The 21883-nt window shown below is 37.0% G+C and overlaps 1 protein-coding gene across 1 annotated transcript in view; it reads right to left on the reverse strand.

Annotated features, from left to right (window-relative positions):
* Window positions 1–5618: 5618 nt before the first annotated feature.
* CEP192 (centrosomal protein 192) overlaps window positions 5619–21883 on the reverse strand; it is a 92719-nt gene continuing 76454 nt past the window's right edge. The window contains exons 48-54 of the mRNA XM_074858514.1: window positions 20174–20253; window positions 18190–18285; window positions 16547–16666; window positions 12610–12731; window positions 11584–11707; window positions 11071–11129; window positions 5619–6112 (exon numbers count right to left, since the gene is read on the reverse strand). Coding sequence (XP_074714615.1) covers window positions 5974–6112; window positions 11071–11129; window positions 11584–11707; window positions 12610–12731; window positions 16547–16666; window positions 18190–18285; window positions 20174–20253 — 740 coding nt within the window. The 3' untranslated portion in view covers window positions 5619–5973. The remainder of the gene's footprint in view (window positions 6113–11070; window positions 11130–11583; window positions 11708–12609; window positions 12732–16546; window positions 16667–18189; window positions 18286–20173; window positions 20254–21883) is intronic.

A 21883-nucleotide genomic window follows, 5' to 3' on the forward strand; every position in this document is an offset into this window, starting at 1 on the left:
TTTTATACTTTAAAAAAAATCCAGGATTTTAAGTGGTATTTCTACATTAAAAGCTTCATCTTATCAGCACTGATTTTCTTTTTTTCACCCTATTAAAAAAAGGATGAGAATTTTGGGAATAGGGATGAAGCAGATTTTTCTAAATATACTGAATATTCAGAACAAACAATTTAGTTGCATCTTTCTGAGCTCTTAAGCAGTTTCAGACATTACACATTCCCAGAATCAGAGAGAAGGGGCAGAAATCAAACTAACATTTTCGAATTTAAATACCTAGAGCCAAAATGTGCCACTCAGGCTTCCAGTTTTCAAATGATCAGATAATATTTACAGAAAATTAATCTAAGAGTTTTATATCCATCTGATTTTGCATCTAAAAACTGCTTGTGTAAGAGTTTCCTTAGACAATCATACAGCAAAAATAAAACATGCAAGCTTGAAGGATATGCTTAGGAAAGTTTTGTGGTCAAACCGTATGTTACTGAAAGCTGAATTGTTCATTTTCTATCTTAACTTTCTTATGCTCCGAGTAAGGTATTCATACTGTTACTATAGATTCAGCACAACATTACATTAAGTTTGAAAAGGTTTAAGGAGCAGTTTAAGTAAATTAATAAAATGTTTAAAGAAAACCCTCTTTTTAATCCGTCATGTTCCAGCTTGCAATACTTGTTTATTCTGTACCTTAAATTACCATCACCTAGGAACCTGTAACGCAGATTCCATGTTACATGACGTATCAGTGTTGTAAAGAAAAAAAATTCATTAATCTTACTAAGCACATTGAGAAAAATTTCTTCTACTGTTAATGCCAACTCAAATTTTCAAATGGGAAGCTAGAATCAATATTCTACTTAACTGGTAAATTTGGTGAGAAAATTGCTATGATGCAACCATTGCCACTTAAGAAATTATTAACAGTCATCTTTCTTACTGAATATGAGGCATCACTGCAGGCAGGCTGATTCTTCACACAAATATGTCATGTCTGTCTTACTGATTATAAGACAGAAATACTCTTCATCTGTGCTATACCATGAAAGCGGTAAGGTATGAACTTCTATTATCTAGTTTTGGGGAGCAAAAAGTTAGAACAAGACAGTTGTGAATAAAAGTCAGGATATTCAGTGACAGTGCCAGCGACAACTGATCTTATGTCAAATGCTCACTCTTTCATTAGCTTCCCAGGACTTTTGTTCCCACAATGCCATCTCTCATTTCCAAAGATGCTACAATATAGAAAGCTAACATACTTCACATATATAAGATACCTTACCTACTAACCTTGTAGTGAACTCTGATAGCCCCGTAGCCCCCCAACTCCTCCACAAATTGTAGAATCAAGAATATGCAGCATTTCACATGAAAGGCATTCCTACCACAAAACTGCCTGAAAGTCTTTAATACTCTACTTCAGAAAGCCACCACTGCCCTTAGTAATTTACTTTATACACCAAAAAACCCCCACAATATTCTCTTTACCATTTTAACCTTTTATATGATCAAAATAATCTTCTAGACAGCGAGGCCTTGATATGCACCTTTACTAGGTTTTTCTGAACACTAATTAGTTTCAGATGCCAGGGCAACAACCTCCAAAACACACTGAAGCACGTGTACGGAATGTATTATAACTCCATTTATAGTCAACGATGTGAAAACTTTACAAAGCTGTTGAATAATTATGATTCCTAATGTCCCAATTAGGTTGAGCAGGTACAAAGACATCCTCAGTGTTAGACACTTAATGAATTTTTAAAAAAAATTTATTTCTGAATTTTCTCTCTGACTGGTCTTAACACCAAAAAGTAAGATTACTATAATTAAAGAGACATCGTTTGGGGTTTTTTTGTTTTGTTTTATTTAAGTTTGTCTGCTTGAAATGTCTGAGCCAGTCTTCCCAGTCTGAGACAAAAGGCTGCATCCACTGACAGGAGAAAATTGAAAAAAGTTTCAAAACTAACAATGACCAAAATGAAAGAAGAATTATATCCAAAGCTAATTCTGATTCTTTTATCAAAAGTATCATGGTTTAAACTCTTAATCCAATTTGCAGTCTTTGAGAATTGGTCAGAATTGTTCTATTTTTATGTATCCCTAAAAGATGTAGACAGAGATCAGGGCTTCTTCATAGTAAGCACTGAACAACTCAAAGCAAGATCGTCTTGACTTTTATAGTAAACAGAAGTTTACTACATAGATAAGGCAACCATGGGAAAAGGAAGCAGTCTCATTTTATGGACTAGGAATGGAAGCAGTGTGAAGTGGCTTCCTCAAGACTTTTGAAGTCCCACTGATGTTCTCACTTTGCAAGTAAAAATACACTGGCTATGCTCCAGCTCTTATACTTTCATTACTGGGGAAAAACTTCATGCAGAACTGATGAATCAGCTGTCTGTCAAAGACTTGGGCTTCCACTGAAGTACTACTTTCTTCTTCAAGTTTGCAATGCACACACTAGAGCATATATTTTCCTAGAGATAACTTCCTTTACCCGTGTATAACAAGGTCCATGTCTAGAGATAATTATTGCCAATATGACCAATGACTGTTGTAACCATACCAACATAGCATGGAAGTACTTAAATTGAAGTGAAAAAGAAAAACGAAGTCATGCACAATTTATTCTTCAGCAGGTAGGTTAATTACACATCATGTAGTACTAACAGAAACTTCTGTTAAACATTTGTGAAACAAGAGCCTAAGGAGTAGAACAGTTCAAATATTAGAAGATTACCTATCCTTCTTACATCACTTCTAATCATTTTGATTTGTCCTATGGATACAAGTATAGCAATAGAATTCTAACAGTCAAAACAACTGCTAGGACAAGTGCTCTAGGGATGTTCCCCAGCACCGAGTTTGGTCACAGAGTTACCAGCCTGTAACTTCCTCTTCACGCTGCAAATGAAGTCATTGTCATTAGAAGTGAATCAAGCAAAACAGACTGCAAATAGGTGCCAAAATATTTAGCATCACCTGCAAACCAGGATTCCCTTGGATAACAAGGGCAGGTCATTTACTCATACTCATTCTTCAAAATGTATTTCACCCATATATATATTTATACACACACAAGCACAGTTCAGCGGAGTATCCACAGCAGCACAGTGTGCACCCTTTTCCTCCCTTATGTCCAATCCAGGTGACAACATACAAAAGAATGCATTACCAGTCCTCCCAGTTATCTCAAGAATTCAAGAAAAGCCCATAACAGAAGTGTGAACAGAGTCCCAGACAGCAGGCCTACCACAGGAAAAAAATCTGAATTTAGGCCAAATATACAATTATCCAAGATTTGGGTTTCTTATTGCAAATCAAAGGTGTTCTTTTACAAAGACAATTACTTAGGGGGAAATTCTTTGTGACAATACTGACAGACTCCTCCTCAATGTGTTTCAACACCTTAGGCACAGACAGAAACAAGGCATCTTTTAAAAGAGGCTTGTCTTCTTAATATACAAGGAACAGAGGCTGGTCTACCATCAATATCATGAAGGTTTAATTCTACAAGATTGAAATTTAGAGGTAAAATAATCTGGAATAAATTGGAAATCACAATCAATCTTTGACAAAAATTTTGGATGCATTCTAAGAGCTATTTTATCCTGATGGAAACCAGCGTTACAAAGAATCTTACCACAGGAGGGACTGCCATCTAACTGTGTGGAAACAACTACTAAAAACATCCCAAGGGATAGTAAAAGGTATAAAAATCACATAGTTCTTATTAACAGATAGTCATCCTTCCTCCTCAGTGATCCAGTTTCCTTATTAACAGTCATCAAAAGACAATTTCTACTGAGAAACCAAGGTCCTTCAGAAAAAGATAAAGGTTAATCAATCCCTCCAGAAACTGATTCAGAAAAAACTATCATCAAGTTGAGCACATAAGAATAAACTGCGGAGCTTATTAAAATGTCAGGTTTAAGTGGATGGTCAAGAATAGCTGTTAGAGTAGTAAATGTATAGTGAACATGACATCCATGAATGACAAATCACAAGCCTTCTCTTTAATAGATAAGACTTCAGCTACATTAACACATAACATGAAACAACAGAAGAGAATCTGTAGAACAGTTGGAGCTAATGACCCGGAATCCATACTACCCACATCTCACAAGGATTGTTCTTGACTAGCAAGTGGCAAGGACAACTTTAGAATAGAGGGCAGCTGGAAGATATTAAAGTAGGAGATGAAAAGGCTTTGAGGATAGTAACACTGAGCTTTGTCTTTTTTCCAGCTCTGGAAGAGACTTCTGATTGTGCTTCTAAAACTGAATCAACATAGGCTTTTGGACACTAAGGTCTTTCTCAAATAAGCAGCCAAGTCTGCTGAGGTAAGGCAGCAGACAGAAAATTCCCTCCATTCCAATTCTGTATGCAGAAGTACACAGGCAACACTAGGGAAACATGCAAGCAACATCTGGCAGAGAGGGGGCAAGAGGAACACAGTCACAGTATCTAACAGACAGAAGCTAACATTCATGGGAGACTAAGGAGGTGGCAAGTCTTCTGATGTTTAATTTCTTTTAGTAAATCTTCCCTTCCTGGTCTCCAGACTGCTGAGAAATGGGGTTTTATGAAGAAACAGCAGCTATAGCATACTTAAACATAATACCGGTGGCATGCTTCAAAGGCAATGCACTGGGTACTTCAGGTTTTTCCTCCCCATTTTTTCAAATTTCAGTTGTTTGAAAATGCAGTTAAACAAACAATCTCACATTGAAAGGAATTTCACTCACATTTCTACCAACCTGAAGAAAGGAATAATGTACGTATCCTGTGGCAGAACTATGCTGTCAAAAAAATACATTTCTAGCTTAGGGCAACTTCAGACCTACAGCTTCATGATACAGAAATAAAATAGTAGACAGAGCCAAAGGGTACAAAGGACATGGTAATAATGGGTAAGCTGTGGAACTGTTGTTCATTAAATCCTACAATATAAGGACCGTAGAGTACTCAAAAAAATCAGAAAACAGCCAGTTTAGCACAGAAAAAACAACTTTTGTTAAAAGACACACAGTGAACTTTTAGAGCTTACTGCCACATGAAGTTGTGGAAACAAGGTGTCAAAAGGGTTCAAAATGGTGAATAGATAAATTCACAAACAGATCCATAAATAGGAAAAAAAAAAAGGGGGGGATAGATGGGAATCTACCTCCCATCCCTAATCCAGTGACTGCAGATTGCTGAGGAAATGCAAGCAAAGCGAACCAAAAGCAGCAGCCAGGCTTATGTCATTTTTCAAAGCAACATCTTTTCACCACTCTTCGAGACAGAATACCGGGTTAGATGAACCGTTCTGGAGGGCTGAAGGCAGTATTGCTCATGTTTAATTTACACTGTTTTCACATTGTTAAGAGTTAAAAACAATGCTTATGCCTGCCACTGAACCATGTAAAAAGTCTGGGGCTGATTGTCAGATCATCGATCTGGTCCCAGCTTCACCAGATGGAGACATGATCTTAACAGGTCAGCTGCTGTACTGCAATCCCTCCCCCTGCTCCCCAAAGGCTCCCCAGAAAATTCACACTGCCTAAGAGTAGGCAGTTTGATCCCTTACCTACATCAAGGAATCCTCTAACCAAAGACAGAAATCAGGTAGAATCAACTCTTATCACATAGATTTTATTTCTGTATTTACAATGCTTAAAATAAATCAGTATCTAGCTATTCCTAATAAATGCAAAAATAGAAAACTTCCCTTTTCAACAAAAGTGCATAAACATAAATAAGAACATGATAACTTTAAAATATACAATGTTATTTCTCAGTGTTTTTACTGTGAAAACATATTTTTAAAACAAGCACCATAATTCATCTTACAGAATACTTTCCATCAAGCAGCATCACAGGGCAAGTGGGACACACAAGTAGGACATTAGTATGGAAATGTAGTAGCAAATCTCTGAATGTTTTAAATGCCATAAGCTGTTATAAATTATTATAAACAGTTATGAAACGGTTCTATTTTTCTGCAATAGCTTTACCACATAGTCGAATATTAACTGAGCCATATTTGGTCGTCAGCACAACGAAGAGACCTTCAAATTTTCCTTCTGCCTTTGGCTTGAACTGGACTGGCACATTGATGTAATGATGGGATCTGTAAAAAGGCAATTATGTGCATATTCATTGTTAATAAACAAGTAAATCCTACCAGATAGAGAAATTTTTGTTTCGTTTTGATTTTCACTAAAATAGTATACTGGATGTGCACTGGATCATCAAGTTTATTTTTATAGCTTCGATCATGTCTTATTCTTCTGAGGGACTTTGATTGTAAAGGTCATTCTTTCCTACTTATTTATACAAACTACTACAATACTTCACTGCTGCTAGTTTACCTAGACAAGTTTGGTCTGCCTCTTCACAACATGGACAGTGCACAAACTATATTTAGAGCAAAGTTACTACATACCTTCTCTTCAGAAGTCACGTGACAAGTAGACTAAAATTTCCAATTCTATTTGAAATTCCACCAGTTTGAAGCTAGTAAAATAATTTCAACCACTTCTAAATGCCTCCGCATTAAGAAGTATTTTACTGAATCATTGCAAGTCAATATACCCATCTTCAAACAGTGTTTTAAAGATTTTATATTACACCTTTTTAAGTTATATACTTCCTCTTCTATTCAGATTGCCTAAAAAAATACCAAATGCAATGGGTGAATGTCTTAATTGTCAAAAGCCTACGGTGAATATTTTAAAAATATAAGCTATACAGGCAACAAAGTGGAAATGCTGAGTGGCAGCGTACTAGATTCCAGGGCATCCAACAGAAATATCCAGCACTAACAGACAGGTAACAGTAACGGGCACATACTGGAATAAGGAAAAATGAACAGCATCACTTAGTAATACTGACAAAGACAGAAAAGATGGCTTTGTTTTCTTTTATTGTAACTTCAGTCTTCTCCCCTTGACAGTATTTAGTATTATCCAGTGTCCTCTGGAATGGATATTTATAAGTAAGCTTACATATAAGTAGGCTTATTTTCCCTACTACTTCTTATTTTGTTCCTATCTTTTCATATTCCTTTCCTCTACACCAGTTCAACCTATCCTACTCAAGACTGTGCTCTTACCCTTCTCCTACATTTGGAAATCATAATATTGGCCCTACATATAAGCCTGATCCCAACCTCATGTCATCTTTAGTGCTAAAACAGTCACACTAGCAAATATTTGGGTTTTGTTTTCGTTTGTTCTCTTTAAACAGATCCTGGTCAATCAAGAAACTTAAGAGTACACACTTTCAGAATAAAGACTGGTATGCTACTATATGTTTTCAGTTGGGTTAATACAAAACCAAAGTACTAATTATGTTGTATTAAACAACAATCAACAATACAGCAAAAGAGTACAGCCAGATCAGGGTTTCATGTCTCACAGTAGATTGCCAAGTGTTGTGTAACAAATCTGGCATGCTCTGTCTCTTTATCCATCTATAATATATGGGATGAAGATATTTACTTGGCTTTATCTAAAAAAAAAAACCATTTTATAAATGAAGAACATCAGTATGACTATTTAATCTGTAACCGATGCATTATATTAGAAGACACAGATTTTAGTAAGAATAGAGTTTGAAGCTGCATACAACCAGGCCATCAGAGAATTTACAAAAATAAAAGTAAATTCAGTAGAAAGTCAGGAGGAATGCACAAGTCTATAAAATCATCTCAAAAATAATATATGTATGGTTCCTTACATATCCTAACACTTACTCGAAAAGAACAGTATAACCAATCTCAAAATTATACTATCAAAAACTCAGCACTAAGTTCCGTATCACTCTTTTAAAGAGATGGCCAGATCTGGCTGTCAAACACTAATTTCCAGAACACATACTATATGACTCCAGCGATACTGAGGCAGAGCACAGTTTCTTTGCATATGACAGCTACATTCAATTCCATTTGACCTCTGAACTCAGGTGTCCATTTGGTTGGTGCTATACACGTGATCATTCTTCTCTAAAAGCAGAATTAGTCAGACATTACTTAAGAGTTTGTTTTGTAGCAGTCAGTTATTTCTCACAATTGGGATAAGGCTCAACACACTTGAATTCTCATGCTTCCTAATCCAAAGAGAAAGATGCTATTTTAATTTTCTTCAACTAACAAAATGCAAAAGTTCATATTCCAGCTACAACAGCCCTTTGGGCTACTACGTAGCATAACGTTCTTAGAAATGCAGCAACCTGAGAGATTTTTCTCAAGTACAGTAGCCATGAACTAGTCAAGAATAATAGTGTCAGGACAACCAGAATTCCCCTGCAATTAACTGGTTCTTTCTTAAAGAAAAGATTTACTTTACTTCATACTTCTTACTATGCCTGCAACTCAATTACTCTATGAATACTATATGGCCTTTACAGGTTGTTGCATCAGTTTCAAGTGGTATTTCTAAGTCAGGTATGTCTGAAGCCTACTTCATAGACTAACTAATACTGTAGTCCCCTAAACACAATAGCAGCAATAGGTAAGTTTAAAAAGAACAATATGGGTAAGCTGCATCTACGCCACAGTAACCAGATCTGTCATTAAGAAATAGTAACTCCTGACACCCAGAATGGTGGCTACTGGAAACAAAAATAATGTCAAGCAAAAAACAGTTTTACCTTCTAGTAATATCTGAACTATATACTAGCCTGTAATCAACTTGTTTCAGATGGCTTCTGAAGGCAATACAATAGAAATGCCTTAGTTTTCAAACCTTTTATTTCAATAGGCATAACCTGGTAGTCCTTCCAGAAACAGAACCTAGCCAAAGGTTTTTAAAAAGTGTTTTTTAAAGTTTCATCCATACGTTTATAACACTTAAGAGTCATCTTGTTAAAGGTACTCTCTTTGCAGGAAAAAAAAAAAAAATTCTACTCTGTCAACAAACAGAAGTCCTCTTCTGAATGCCAATTCCAGACAGAATTCCTTCCCACCCATTCTTTTCAGGACTTGTAATACTAGCTAAATGACATCTCTCTGGTTAAAATACAAAATATACACTTTAAGATGTATGGCGAAGATTATTAAAATCCCCTTTTTCTTCCCCCTACAGTTTTGGTTGCAAGATACTATATTTGGATAAAGCCCATTACTATTTTCAACTGAGCAAACTGTGGTAAAGGAACCAGTAGTGCTATATATTGGTACTTCTGATGACATAACCAATTGAACAAGAACTGGCAAGCCACTGTACCAGCTCCTGAAGGTCAGACTCTTGATTATTAAACACAAATACAAACTTGCAATTCCATTATCCAGATTTAAAACTCGATTACACAGCATAACTTTCAAATTTGGCCCTCAAAATGAAGAGCGGGCAAGAGACCACATTTACTACATGACACTTTTTTGGTTCAAAAGCACAGGTAGGTGGTGCTATTTTTAAACTCTTAATATCCCAAGTTCCTGCAAACAGTTTTCTTATCCAATTACTTCTGAACATTACTTTGTAGGATGTCCAGTTAACCTAGTTCAGAAGCAAACAGTTAGCACTGGCTTTCTTGAAATCCTCCTTGATGCTGTTCTCAAATAAAAGCCAGTTAAAGACGTCCTTTTAACACTTTTTTAAAAGCATCTATCCAAGCCAAGTAACTCTTCTGTGCTTTATGCTCTTAAATGGGAGAGCTTCTTCAGAGAGCTATGTTGACTTCAGGTAAATGATTTTTTAAAAAGCTAGGAAAGGCCAATATTTACAACTGAAGAAAAAACAGCTGAAGTTACTAGAAAAAAAGGTTGTGGAACAGGTTGTTATTAGAAGGTGCAGTATATTCCACTGATAACCTTTAGAAACAGTAGACTGAATTTTAAACTGTTATGTCTACTTTGGATAAAAGCAACAGGAGTTTATCATCTCTCACAGAAAATAATATCAAATAGCTTTTATAGCATTCCTCAAAAATATTTTTGAAATATCTTATAAGTATCTTCCAGTGAAATTACTGATGTTTTTTCCAGGGACACTCAAGTCACGCTGTCCTCTGTCTGCAGATGTACAGCCTCAGACAGATCTAGGCTCTCATCTTTATTTGGATAGATTTTATCTTGGTCACTGCCTCCATAAAAAACTTCTGTGCAGTCTGATGTTACATATTTAATAAAAAGATGCCAGTTAAATAGAAACACTGGAACACACGGCCAAGTGGAGTTATAACACTTTGCACTGAAAAGCAGCTTTAAGAATACCTTGAATGCCTGTGGCTAACACCACCACAGCCCTGTCTTTATAATAAATGCTTAAGTATCATTGGCAGACACAAAACTAGATTAGGAGCAAAATTTATGATTTTGCTCACACTTTCTGGTCTGTATACCCTTAGCTTCCCCATCTTTAAAACAGGGACCTGTTTAAACACTGAGAACATATGCTGTGTGACTTCTAATGAAATGGTTGCATTTCTGTCTTACTGACAATCCCACTGTTACAGATGAGCATGTGAGATGCAACACTTCTTGAAGAGATGACTAATAGGACTGTCAAATACTTGTTGTAATGAACTCCAAAGATGACTGGGTTTATTTTGAGGGACTGTTACCACCAACTTGAAAATCCCTTTTATGCAGGTAATATGCTGAAATACTTGGTATGAACAGGCAATTTCACTGGCTGCTCAAACCTTGTATTTGCAGAGAATCTTTGATGCAGCTCTGCAGGTTTGTCAAATTAGAAGCATGATGAAGGCAATTTGCTTGGTCTGTTGTGCAGAAATTATAAATGGAAGGAATGACTTGATTGTGCACAGCATGCCAAATGGTTAAATGAAGCATTAGGCTTAGCATTAAAAGCAGCAGCACTGTTAGAAACAATTTGCAGGGAAGAAATTGGCAGATGCAGAAATAACTGTGTGGGCTCATTCTGCTTCTAACCAAGATTACAGAGTACAGTTTAGCAAAGAAGAAAAAAAAAAAGCACACCAAAAACCTTTAACTAGACAGTCAGAATGTTGGATATTTATATCTACGTTTTAGCACTGTATGTATAGAGAAGATATTTATCTTACTGAATTACTTCTTTAATTTTTTTGTTAGGAGAGAATATTAGCATATGCATTACTCACCTTAGAGAGTATTTCGAGTGCTTGACATAGAAAGGCTCTCTGGGACTTAGAAATTTCAGCTGCAATTTAATACAAAATGCTTAAAAGTGCACTATATCTAAGCCTATCATATTCAATTTATGACATGCTTAAGATAAAACAGGTCATTTACAAATACAGCTTTACACAGACCATGCCCACATTTGTGCATAGTAAGAAAAAAAAAAGAAAATCACATCTCAAGATTTTAATGAAGTTTAAAAATAAAATAATCAGGGTAATAACAAATCTATGTGAGTTATAATCTATTATTTTTTCAGTTACAGGTATATTACAAATACACCCAGTGATTCAGTCAGACAACAGAAAATAAAAAAATTACTGGAGAGCAAAATTCTTCAAATATAATACTGACTTTTAAAACTAACAAACTAAGATTTGTACTATTGCAATCTTCTGTCAAGAGTAAAAAAAACAGTGCAGTTGAACTGTTGGAAGGTCTTAGGACCTTAAAATAAAGCCTGTCAAACTTACCAACTGTGTTGTAAAGGAATTATTCCGCAAGTTGACCTTCAACGTGCATGATTCCCCAACTCTAGTTGGAGGAAAAGTGTACAGGTGTTCTGGTGCATAGACCCCTCGAATTACCTCATTTTGTCTAATTTGAAAAAGGAATTTCAGATATTAATATTTCCTACTTAGGTGGTCTAGACATATTGACTGCATATTTCAAGGTAACAGGTGTATTTTCTGAGACTAAATCAGGAAAAACTCAAAGATACTAAAAGCATCAACTCTCTCACCTTAAGTTTTATAGGCAGTACATTTTAGCCAGAAACTATGAAAGCATCAATGTGGCATAAATATTGGTACATTTACTTATACACACGTTCACAATCTGAGTTCTTTCCCCACATGCTTTACTAGAGAACTAGAATCTTCTCAGAGATGCCATGTTTAACCAAAACATTGTACTCCCTTGCTATATTCACAACATCTCATAGTAAAAAAACTGGAAATTAAAACTAAAGAACAGCAAGGTTAACACATGCAGTACAGTGGTCTTCTCAGAAGTGACTTTACAGTTCTATGGAGTCTCCAAAAGGAGAGTATACAAAAAGTATACACAAGATTCTACTGCTGACACCAGCTCATGTACAACAGCAAAACATGGTTAGGCAACTTAAAAACCCAACTGAAAAGAAAAAGCATGGGAGGTTGAAAAATACAAAGCCATTAAGAGGTCTGGTAAGTCTTTTTTTGCAGCTGTTTACCCTTCAATTCTTAGAATCATAGGATAATTCAGGTCAGAGGAGACTCAGGAGGTCTCTAGTTGCAACCTCTTGCTCCCATCAGGGTCAGCTGCAAGGTCAGACCAGGCTGCTCAGCGCTTTGTCCAGTCAGATCCCAAGAACATTCAAGGACAGAGACTGCTCAGCCCCTCTGTGCAGCCTGTTCCACCACATAGCTGTCCTAATGGTAAAAAAGGTTTTGGTTCCTCCCCCCGCCCCCCACCTTTTACCCAGTTGCAGACTCATTTCAGGTTTTGTCTATACTTACCCTGATTTAATTGTACGTGCTTCAGAGTAAACCTTCATTTCTGGTATAACTGGAAGCTCAGTTTTTGTGAGGGCACTTGCAGAAGCTTTCACAATTGAAGCTTCATTTTCCATTTTAGCACCCTATTGGCAAAAATAAAGAAGCCTTTAAACTTTGCATTCAAAAGCATTTAAGTATTCAAGTATTTAAGTCATTTCCCTTACCCAATCCAAGACTTTTTATTTAAAGTATCATCTTTCAAGAACAGTAAAGTCTGGCTCATTGAGACAGAAGTAATGCTTTAGGAGGAATAGTTTTAACAGGCTTCTGTGTCTTACAAATATTTTGTTACAAGCCAGTTCACAACCACCTAGCAGCACAGGTGGAAACTTGGGAAAGCTGCTAGCAACAAAGATTTTACTAAAAGCCAAAACAAAAAACAATTCCTCTGCAGATATTCTGCCCATATGCCTCAAGAACAGCAAAGTCGGCTAAAAAACTGCTCAGAAAGAAGGAAGGTGTAAGTCATCATTATAATTTGAATTCTCTCAACAGCGAAAAGCTTTATAATAATTTTGCATTGTGAACAACATACCCCTCTCAAAGAAAGGTCTCTCCAGAGAAATGGAATCTGATAATGCATTATATGGTAATTGTTACATTCAGAAATTAGGCCAAAGTATTTGCTATAGTCAAAACCTCCATTCAGTGTACTCTAACAGAAGAACACCAGATAACCCTAAGGAAGTACTTTGTCAAGTAGCCAATTTCAAATTCTGCATTGTTTAACAAATCTAGTCAGGTACTGTTTGGAGCCTCTTGGATCACAACACCTTAAAGTCAGAGAACCAAAAGAACCTCCTACACTTATGGTCATACAATGTTATCTCAGTTTTTGAAACGGTGCTGACGTTTAAGACAGGCAGTTGATTCCCTTACACAGAAAAGATGAAAAAAATAGATTCATCTTCAATAGAGCTGCTATGACAAACTTGTCTTTTAGACATTCACTTCTTCTATTGAAAGAGCTGCTAATCAGTCTGTCAGAAACAGCAGCAGCCAAAAAAAAAAATCTTCATTTAAAACAATATTTTTCAGTTGCAAATAACCCATGAACTGCAGTAGAACCCAATACATAAAGACAAGAAAGGATCTGTACATGTGTCTTGTTTCAAGAGCTTTTAATTTTCCATGTAGTAAAAAATTATGGGTGTCATGCCTCAATGTTATCATTCAAATTCTAATTTATCAATATGGCAAGTTAACTGCATGAGGACAAGGCACATTATGGAAAAATATCAGAAGTTCCCCCAGTCTTTAGAAGGGCATCTTGAAGTACTGTGTGCTTTATCATAGCCCCTACTGACTGTTCCTGTTTCAAACTGAGTGTAGTTGTTCCAAAGCAACCTCAGGAGCACAGAGATTTGTTTAGCTTCAAAATTGGAATTATTTTGCTCACAGAGCTTAAAAAGATTTTTCCTTCTCTCATTCCTAGGATACCCAAAGATAAAGCTTTGTACTGCTCATAATAATAATCAAATCAGAACTCTTGGTTAGCAAAATGCTTTAAGTATTAAGAAATACAGCTGTGTTGCAAAATGAAACATTAAAAGGTATATAGTTATGCAGCTAAAGTACATAAACCATGTAAATTAAAAAGTGGCATGCACTTAACATTTGTCCTATCTTCAAACAACAGCAGGGATTCTTCACGCAGTCCTCAACTTTCTATATGGTAAAGGAGCAATCAGAACTTATGTGCTGCCTCAGCCTTAAGGCAGGTTCTTGCTAGTTCCTTGTCTCACCCAGAAGGGACCAGTAATTAGCCCGAAATGCCAGCCCGAGACGTTTGTGCACAATGATGATATTCATTCTTAGCTCAATGATCTCAGAATAATACCTCATGGCAGCCTAACAAATGTTTCTCTGAAAAAGAAAAAACTAAGTTTGAATGGCCAGTGTTGAAAGGTTGGGGCTGCAAAGCACATGTAGAATCCCTCCCTTCTTTATCTATGGGATCAGTTTTGGAGACATGATCTTCTGAGCTCCTGAACATGGTTTCCAGTGGCAGGGACTGCAAATGCATGCAGAGCATAACCAAAGTCACAGTTTTTTCAGGTTTTTCAGGAAAAAACTAAAATGACACCACTGATTTTCCTAACTTCACTTTGTTCTTTCAGTTCTTTCCTGAGCTCTTTCAAATTTTTCATTTCTTTTGAAACAGTGCTATAAATAAATACCACTCAGTCACTCTGAATGACAGTCAGTCAGTCTTCCCACTGCATTCCATCAAAAGTCACATTAACCAGAGCTGTAGACCTCTGCCTCAGCAAACCTAGCAGGATCGAAGTCCTTTTCAAACTGTAGTAACACAGTCTAAATTCTTGATCCCTAGGACATAATAGACTATAACTGACTTGTCTTCTCAACTAACAGTGGAGCTGATGAAAAAGCTAGAACAATCTCAGTAAAGGTTCTGTGTTGACCCCCCTTCCAAACAGATGTATAGTTCCTTACCTAGTTGATAAACAAAGTATTGCCCTTTCAACTCTTTTTCAAAGTGATCATGACACATTTCAAATATTTTCTACAAAATTTTTCCCATATGCACAAATAGATGCTGGAATGATCTAATTGTTAACAGCTTTGAAAAAAAAAAAAAAAAAAACACAAACAAATCTGACATGGTAGTTCAAAAACAATAATATCAAGTTGTGCTGCTTAAGGATTTACACAACTCTGACAATTAGTCACATTTTAAGAAAAGAATTCTTCAAAACTCTAGATTTCTGATAAAGAATTCATCTTCTCTCAATTTCAACTAGCTTTCAACAGACAAATGACACAGACATTTTCCTCATTTTAAGGAAAATTATGTTCAAAGAATTAGATGAAAGCTGAGTGGAACCCCCTCCTAAACCAAACATTATGCAGGTCTCATTCTTCATACCCAAATCAGAAGTTATTTAACATACTTTTTTAACCTGTCCCCTTTTCAACACAATTAACTACTGGGAAGAACAAGGACCCTACAAAATAAAAGGTAAGGTACCCCACCAAGAAGGATAAGTAAGGTTCCTACTAGTGAAACAGGCTTGGTACTCTAAAGAAAGATCCCAAATCCTTACCTGGGCTTCTTAGAAAAATCAAGTCAAAAATCTCTGGAGAGGACTGTAAAGCATATATAGCAATCATGCAATACTGAACGTACAAAGCTCTTCACATTCAGCTCATTTATCACTTATCATTAGAATTAACTCTATTACTAACCGTAATAGATTCTCCATCCTATGTAGACTCCTCTTGTATAGATGGTGAGGTAGGGATTAAAAGAAAGGTAAGGAGCGAGAGCAAAGAAAACCAGTTCTAACTCCCAAACCTCTTCTTCCAAGCCTCACCATAAAATTAGAACTAAGGAACAATAGGGGAGCAACAGAGAGCTCAAATTCAATCATTCCCATGTACAAAACTCCCAAAATCACCCCCATCTACATTGTTACTATGATAAAATACTCAAATAGATTCTATCAGAGAAACATCCATATCTCCAATATGTATATTTGAAAATTCCAATAATGCATTAAGTTATATATTATAGCAAAGGTCAGTTACTTTGGTTTTTATTTACAAAAATAAAACCAATCCACTTAGTGTCTGATACCAACAAATCTGCATCTACAGAAAAAATTCCCGAGGAAGGCAGGTCTGTCTCTACTTTCTTTGAGCAAAATAAAATTTTACGTCTTAAATGACAAAAGATAATGCATTATCAGATAAGCAAGATGAAAAAGGTATTTCTGTAACATAAAAAAACAGTACAATGTAGATCAACAAAAATATCAGCAGGATTTCTTTTCAGAATATGCCAGTGCATATCAGAAAGAGTAGTGTATAGTAAAATTAAGATGTTATCAAGAATTTGTGCTCAGGATAGCATTTACAGCATTTATATACTCACTGTTCCAGAAAGCTGAAATTTTAATTTGTGTTTCCAACTAGGTTTTTCAACTGGATGACACTCAAGGTCCCAGAACTGGGAGTAATCCCCTTTATCTCTAGGTAAAAAGACTACAGCAACCTAACAAAACAAGAGAAAAATTTTGCAGAAGCTTATTAATATAATTACACAACTTCACAATTCGACCTACACAAAGTTACAGTTAAGCCAGCACAAAATTTCCACACTACAGAACATACATTCCACACACAGGTGATGTTGCAGGAAACAATACAGTTTATCCTCCTATGCCCACAAGAGAAAAAGTTTTGAAGAAATACATTGTGCAAGCAATCTCAAACAAAATTTGAGTTTGGCTAATCTGCTTTAAGCAAAGTCAGCAAGTGCTTGCACAATTATTTCTATTAGTAAAATGGAGGAGAAGGGGACCAGGAGAAGAAATACGTGAAGCTGAAAGACAGTAATACCTTCCTTCACCTGTCAGCTAAGATGTGACTAACTGTGCTCCTCCAGCTCCAAGTCTGTAAGCACATTGTGCTACAATTACTAGAAGGCCTGAAATTTAAACCAACTTGCAGGCTATTCATTTGATCATCCTTAAAGGTCACCTATGTAACAAAGGCTCGTCTCCATCTAGCGCTGTGCCAGGTTAATTCAAGAGTAAACTTGCATCGTTTTCAGATTTGAGATTGGGGGAAGAAAGAGAAGTGGAACAGCGGATTAGATCACTACAACTATATCTAATTAGCCAAATTTTATCATACCCACTGCAAAAAACAGCAAATCATGATAGCACTGTACCTTATCAGCTCCAGTCAACAGCCTGACATAGCAACAATGTAAATGTTATTCAAATAGGCCTGAACTAGGATGGCTAAGGCAAAGACAACTGTTTAAATTCAAATAATGGTTTTCAATATTAAGAAATAACTATGAAACTAAGCTTTTTATGTCTTGTAAATAGATTACAAATTGCATCATCATAGAAATAATGTATTTAAGGAATGCCACAATAATCCATGAAGATGAACAGACAGAACTGAAGTAGCATTGAGGGAGAAGGTGAGGGACAAAAACCCCATAGAAACCCACTCAGTATGTCCTTGGATTTGCTTTATAACTGTGGTTATGAAACCCTCTACTGGCCAGGAGACAAAACTGTAAGTCAAATGAAACCAGCTTTAAGAAGAAACTGTTCTTGAACAAGTATGACAAGACTGCTTCTAAGGGAGGGAAACCAGTTCCCACACCAGTTTCTTAAGAACCCAGTATTATTTGTGATTTTCTTGTGGATTTTTATAAAATAATTAATAACAATTTTCTGTTCTAAAATAATTTATCTTTTAAGAGCCCCCCCCCAAAACAAAACAAAACACAAAAATACCACCATGTCAAAATCAAACCACATACTGCATGATTTCTTAGAATCAACTCAGCTGACATTATAACAGCTGTGCTAAGTAGACACCAACTACCTGATACACTCCAGAAACCAATTTTGGAAAGACAACATTTTATCATTATAAGAAAATATGACCAACTTCAAAAATTCAACTGTTATTTCAGAGAATTTCTCATGCAAGAGCCTATTTTACAACTGAAATATACTAATATTCTTGAAATATTTATGAATGTCAGTTTACCTTCTCTTCTCTGTGAGCTTCAAGAGTACCAGAAACACGGGAACATCTGAAAACGGAGTAAGTAACCCTATACACAGAGGCAGTTCCATCCACGTCCTGCAAAGAAAGTTATGAGTCAGATTCAGAAAGCAAAGGGGGTGGCTGTGGATGTTGTCTACCTTGACTCTAGTAAGGCTTTTGACACCGTTTCCCACAGCATTCTCCTGGCGAAACTGGCTGCTTGTGGCTTGGATGATCACACTTTGCTGGGTAAGAAACTGGCTGGATGGCCGGGCCCAAAGAGTTGTGGTGAATGGAGTTAAATCTGGCTGGCAGCCGTCACAAGTGGTGTCCCCCAGGTCTCGGTTTTGGGGCCACTCCTGTTTAACATCTTTATTGATGATCTAGACGAGGGGATCGAGTGCACTCTCAGTAAGTTTGCAGATGACACCAAGTTGGGTGGGAGCGTTGATCAGCTCGAGGGTAGGGAGGCTCTGCAGAGAGATCTGGACAGGCTGGAGCGATGGGCTAAGGCCAGCTGTAGGAGTTTCAATAAGGCCAAATGCTCGGTGCTGCACTTGGGCCACAACAACCCCCAGCAGCGCTACAGGCTTGGGGAGCAGTGGCTGGAGAGCTGCCAGTCGGGGGGGGGGGGTGTGGGGTGTGTGTTGATTGACAGCCGGCTGAACATGAGCCAGCAGTGTGCCCAGGTGGCCAAGAAGGCCAATGATATCCTGGCTTGTATCAGAAATAGCGTGGCCAGCAGGGACAGGGAAATGATCTTACCCCTGTACTCAGCACTGGTGAGGCCGCACCTCGATTCCTGTGTTCAGTTTTGGGCCCCTCACTACAAAAAGGACATTGAATTACCCAAGCGTGTCCAGAGAAGGGCAACGAAGCTGGTGAAGGGTCTGGAGCACATGTCGTACGAGGAGCGGCTGAGGGAACTGGGGTTGTTTAGTCTGGAGAAGAGGGGGCTGAGGGGAGACCTCATCGCCCTCTACAGCTACCTGAAAGGAGGTTGCAGAGAGCTGGGGATGAGTCCCTTTAACCAAGTAATAAGCGATAGGACAAGAGGGAATGGCCTCAAGGGATGCACCAGGGAAGGTTTAGACTGGTCATTAGGAAGCATTTCTTTACAGAACGGGTTGTTAGGTGTTGGAATGGGCTGCCCAGGGCAGTGGTGGAGTCCTCACCCCTGGAGGTGTTTAAGAGTCGGTTAAACATAGCACTTAGGGATATGGTGTAGTTGAGAACAGTCAGTGTTAAGTTAATTCAAGGTCTTTTCCAACCTAGATGATTCTGTGACTACTGACTTCCAGTTTAGAAGTGGTGCATGGGCTGCAATATGGCACACTCAGTCTTCTAGGCTACAGCTAAGAGTGCTACATAACCATTTTTCATCATTTCACTACAACAGACCATAATAATTCTAGCATAAAAATCAAAGTGACCAGCACAGCATTTCAGACTATCAAAAAAATAGGGAAGCATTTACAAATATCAGTGATACAGCTACAGTAATTGCACAAGCGACAGCAGTGTAATTCAAATATCCTTAAATTTGTATTTAGCCTTAAATCGTAACTTAAATTACCTACAGAGATACCATGTACAGCGTAACTCCAGCAGCACAAGTCTCAAAACAAGGCAAGTCTAGCATTCTGGAGTCAAAAGGGACACACACCTTTCATGTATGCTTGACTACTTAATGCAATCCAGATGAGGATACTGGACAAGCACAAGCAAACTCTAAGCTAGTAAGTGAACCAGAAATTGTCCCACAGAGCACTGACTGATTCAGAGTCAGGAAACACATCAGAGATGAAAAAAAGGAGTAGAACATTTCCCTGATATGGACACAGGCAAAAAGAAAATTTGTAACTGAGTTCATGCTCAAATATATATTCTTTGAGAGGATGGACAGAGAAAGAGAGCAGCAGTAAGAGAGAAGGAAAAAACCCAAGAGATTTGCATAAAACTACCAATGCAAGCATTCACTCACTTTAACATAGGGCGGTGCAAAAGATGACAAATGCCACTTCACGTTTTCATCCCCTTTATTCTCCATTTCCAGGTAACTCTCTAGAAAAGAAATATCGGACTAGTATATGAAATGTCTTTGTTCAAGTGTTCAAGTATCTTCAGTGGAAAGAGATTAAACAGAAACAAGACATCCAGCAGTTTAATGGAAACAATTCTCATGATGCCAACTCCAAGAGCAGACTCAAACAAAGCACACTGTCATAAAATTCTTGAAAGCTCAGACAAAAGAAATCTGGAAGTAAAGTAAAGTCTTCTAGTGAAGAACCGTATTGAAAATGTTTACAAGAAACAAAGTGAGACCTAAATCTCACCCTCAACAACCCTAAAACAATAGCAGATAATCCTCTAAAGGAACCTGAAGCATATCATGTGATACTATGTGAATGTATTGCTGGTAGTAAGAAATGAGCTCATATAAATGCAGCACGTGACAAATAGAGATGTAAGTCACCTCCAGCAGTCTCAGTTTATTGCATTCAGATTTTTGGCAGATACCTTCACATACCAGTGTACAAAAAAAATACCAAAAACCCTCCACAAGCTACCCAACTCCTTTCCAAGATTTTTTTTTACAAGATTTTTGATTTACAGTTTGACTGTTCAGGGAAAAAAACACTGACAGCATTATAGTTTGGGACCAACCAAATAAAGCTACATCAAATAAAATCTGTTCTCATCCTAGTATGGATTTATTACTCAGCATACACATATATATATAAATATGTGAGTGTGTGTGTATATATATATATATATGAAACCTCAATAAAAGGCTTATGCTTGACTTGCAGAAAGGAAAACAACTCACTGACATTATCAGAAAATCCCAACTGTGATAAGCATATTTCACACCTGGAAATGTGCCTGTTGATAAGAATCAACAGGACATTTGTAAGATCATCTCAGCCTAGGGTAGCACTTCAGGAAGTTAACTGCATATATATTATATGTTATATGGGACTTTTATAAAAATAGGAAAGCAGTGTTATACTCCTCTTTCGTAAGTGTAGCAAAAAACTCCAGATATAATTGATAAATTAAGCCTTGAAAGTTCTAATGTCTGTTAAATAAAAATGTAGCATCAGTGAATCATTTAAAATAAACTCATTACTTCAAAAAGAAAACTAAGCACTACCAAAAAAATCTGGTATCTAGATAACAGAATGACAGTTTTGTACAGCAATTTGGAGAGTCTTAAGCATTACTGGAATTAGAAGTACAGATTGAGGATATGAGACTCCATTATCAACAGTGTGCTCCTCGATCATTAAGTACAAGACAAAGATGGCCAGACTCACAGCTGACATTCCTGCCGTCTGAAGGAAGAGCACTTATTTCTCTGCTACATGCAGATAGATTTATCTCACACTTTAGGGACACATACACAGATGAGGAGAATGGGTCTACTGCAAAAGTGCATTGACTCAAAAGAGCTTCAACAAAATGCAGTAACCTCAGAGTGCCTTCTTTGCCCAGGCACAGTATGGTTGCATTCATCATAGTTGCTTTAAAAAATTGGCAACTTACCTGTCTGTATGCAAACCTATCTGTGGGAAAAAGTGTGGCTATACTGCATAAGGAAAAGAAAAACAGGGAAGAAAAAAAAAAAAGACTTCTGAAAAGAGTTCCATCACAAGGAATAACATTTCAAACTTAAGAGGGAACTGGTCAA

Source organism: Strix uralensis, chromosome 1, assembly GCF_047716275.1.
Source record: "Strix uralensis isolate ZFMK-TIS-50842 chromosome 1, bStrUra1, whole genome shotgun sequence".
NCBI classification, from domain to species: domain Eukaryota; kingdom Metazoa; phylum Chordata; class Aves; order Strigiformes; family Strigidae; genus Strix; species Strix uralensis.